At 49.0% G+C, this 2,914-nt stretch overlaps 1 protein-coding gene across 1 annotated transcript; it reads right to left on the reverse strand.

The window, feature by feature from the left end:
* Window positions 1–579: 579 nt before the first annotated feature.
* Window positions 580–2,271, reverse strand: LOC109759486 (acyl-[acyl-carrier-protein] desaturase 7, chloroplastic-like). Its single transcript, XM_020318309.3, has 2 exons — window positions 2,114–2,271; window positions 580–2,015 (listed from the first exon to the last, which is right to left on the reverse strand). The coding sequence occupies exons 1-2, from the start codon at window positions 2,221–2,223 to the stop codon at window positions 776–778; spliced, it is 1,350 nt and encodes a 449-aa protein (XP_020173898.1). The 5' UTR covers window positions 2,224–2,271; the 3' UTR covers window positions 580–775.
* Between the last annotated feature and the right edge of the window lie 643 nt (window positions 2,272–2,914).

The raw sequence follows: 2,914 nt of genomic DNA on the forward strand, positions 1-2,914 counted from the left end.
ATACAAAAATCCCTTGCAGTATATGTATACAGAAAATATATTTGGTCGTATCCGAAGCAGAGATGACCACGTGGTAACTCAAAGAAGAAATGAAAGAAAACTGAAAAAGAAAGAAGACCACGTTTCTTTCTAAAGAAAAAATAATTATACGATTCGTTTTACCTTACATAAGAAATAAAAGAAGACAAACAAACTCTTTCTAAGGAAGCATGAACTAGAGGAGTGGTTTATCCTTCAAATAAAAAAAGAAATAATAAAAGTAAGATTATGCAACTATGCCTAACATGAAAAAAAGCATAAATACTTACCACCAAACTAGGCTTATTAGACATTTTTTAGAGGAGCACCCGGCCCTTTGCAACCAAGAAACAGTAGCCCATCGGATACTTAGGCTTGGTTCGAAACATAACAGAAACTGACCCGGTACCTTATAAGAGACAAGACAAAAAAAATTGAAAAATAATAATAGAAGAACAAAAGAAATGAAGTTTTCGAAGGAAGAATGAATTAGTGGCTATTACCTTTAATTGAAACAAAAATGAAAAAGAAAACAAACAATGGCAACAAATTTGCACATAATTTACAAAGAAATTGCACTTTTTATAATATGTAGTACAATACTAATGTAACAGTATAATATAGTACTTTCGGCGGCGCCATTTGCAATGGCAAAGTATAGATGAATAATATTTAATTCCTCCCAAATATAGCAAAGAGTAATGGCGGTTTATTTTTTCATATTAATTTCCTTTTTGAGACAACGTAGTAAAATTTATTAGGCCATGCCGATGTTGACGGGCCTATCAAAGATCCAGCTAAATGAGACGGATGTCATGGGCTGGGCCTTCTTGCCGTTACGTTCGTGGGCCTTCTCCTCCAACCTGCGGATTTTTTTTGGAAGGGCGCACACGTAGTCCCTCGCACGCCTCCCGTCGTCGGAGAGTTCGGCCGCCACCAGCTCTTCCACCCCCCACTGCTTTATCAGGTGCTCCAAAATGCTACGGTAGTCGGAGGCGGTGTAAATGCCGGCCTGCTGCGCCACGGCCGCGTAGTGCGCGAAGAGGTCACCGTCGCAGCCGTCGGTCACGAGGGACGCCGGCATGATGATCCGGCGACGCATCATGTAGGCCAGCGCGCGCACGGAGCCGTCTGGGTCGATCTCGAACAGTTTCCCCACGATGCGTGTGTAGGCCAGCTCGTGGCGCTTCTCGTCGGCGGCGATGGCGCCGCATATGCGCGCGAGCGCCACGTCGCCGTGCTCGTTGGCGCGCCGCGCCGTGTTGCCATGGGAGATGGAGGTCGCGCGCTCCTGGAAGGCGACGTAGATGAAGCCGTGATAGGGGCTTCGCGCGGCGTTCATGACCATGCCGGAGTGGATGAGGTTGTGGATCGTCCTCTCGACCTGCCGCATGTCAATACGGCCGGAGAGGAAGAGGTACCTGTTGAGCACGTCGCCGTGGCGGTTCTCCTCGGCGGACCAGCCGCGGATCCAGCGCGCCCAGGCGGTACAGCTGGAGCCGGTGAGGTCGCGCACGGCCTCGAAGCGGTTCGGTATGCTCTGGTACGTCGGCAGCGCCTCCTCCGTCACCATGTTCCCCACGAGGCACACGAGGTGCGCGTCGGGCAGGCCGGCCGCGCGCGCGCTAATGTCGGAGCACGCCGCGCGGAAGCCGTCAGCGCCCAGCGACGCCAGGTCCGGCAGCAAGTCCGTCGGCTGCCACGCCACCTCCGCGGGCTTAAGGAGCGGCACCACATTCGCCTCCGCCCAAGGCTCCAGATGATCGAACACCTCTAGCTTCGCCGGCTCCAGGTACATGAGCCATTCATCGTCGGTGCCCTCCTCCTCGTGCCTAACCGCAACGGCGGCGCACCGGCCAGTGCGCGTGCTTCTCTTACTAACTCCTGCTACTTCGACCGCTTCACCTTGGAGTTGCGCAGGTTGTGCCAAGCAGTTGGCGGTGCTCATACTCATATCCTCCATCATTGTTCCTCCATTATTCGCCCTACTGCATCTCCTGCGTAAAATCAAGTAGAACAGTGATCCAGAGATCCATTGCATGCATCGATACACTAATCTATTGTCAAGTCAATTGTACATATGCACGATACGTACCAGTAGGTGATGTTGGTCACTTTGAGACCTATATTATTCCCAGTTCTTGTCCATGGCATCGCAAGTGGACAAAGATGTCTGAGGAGCCATGAGCTTTGCGACGTCGCCATATCACACTCTGTTTTCTAACGAGATGAATGGAAGGTATATCTTCCTTTTGCGTCGGTGGAGCATATTTATAGAGCAGCTTCACTCCACCAGGAGTCAAGTGCTGGGTTCTCGCAAAAAAAAAAGTGCTGGGAATAATCATTTAAACTAGCAATCAGGCTGACAAACTTTGTGTGCTCTCTTCAGCGTGTTGAGCGCGTGGAGCTCTGTGGCCTCTAGACATAGCCATTTGGAGATGGTAGCACGAATTTTGTTCAACCAATATGGATGACGGTCCAGTAATTAGATTAGTGAAGCCGTTTCACCTAACGTGGTAGTTTCCTGAGTTATCGTTTTTGGAAACTCCCCAATGTCTATTTAAATGTTTCTCGAGTGCACAATAATAGAAACTAGCAAAATTTATGATTGCTTACAACTGTCCAACCGAGCTTGTTTGCCGGGAACGGAACTCGCCAAACACAACGCCGAGTTGTTTCTGAACTTTGTCGAGTTCCCTCTGAATTCGGCAAATTCAGCGACTCGGTGGACTTTGTCTGGAACTTGATACTTGACAATAAGAGATGATTGCCCCCCCCCCCCCCCCACCCCACCCCACCCCACCTTTTTGAAAAAAATAAACAAATTGCAAAGAAATATTTAGATTCATTGCTAAGTTGTGTGCCGCAAAACAACTATCAGCAACACAATACCTAG

This window comes from Aegilops tauschii, chromosome 2, assembly GCF_002575655.3.
Source record: "Aegilops tauschii subsp. strangulata cultivar AL8/78 chromosome 2, Aet v6.0, whole genome shotgun sequence".
In the NCBI taxonomy this organism is placed as follows: domain Eukaryota; kingdom Viridiplantae; phylum Streptophyta; class Magnoliopsida; order Poales; family Poaceae; genus Aegilops; species Aegilops tauschii.

Bases quoted from the DNA above. Each gene is read 5' to 3' on its own strand.
- LOC109759486 (XM_020318309.3), bottom strand. From the start codon at position 2,223: ATGGCGACGTCGCAAAGCTCATGGCTCCTCAGACATCTTTGTCCACTT. The intron at 2,016-2,113 runs GTACGTATCGTG...GATTTTACGCAG, and splicing joins GTGACCAACATCACCTACTG to GAGATGCAGTAGGGCGAATA.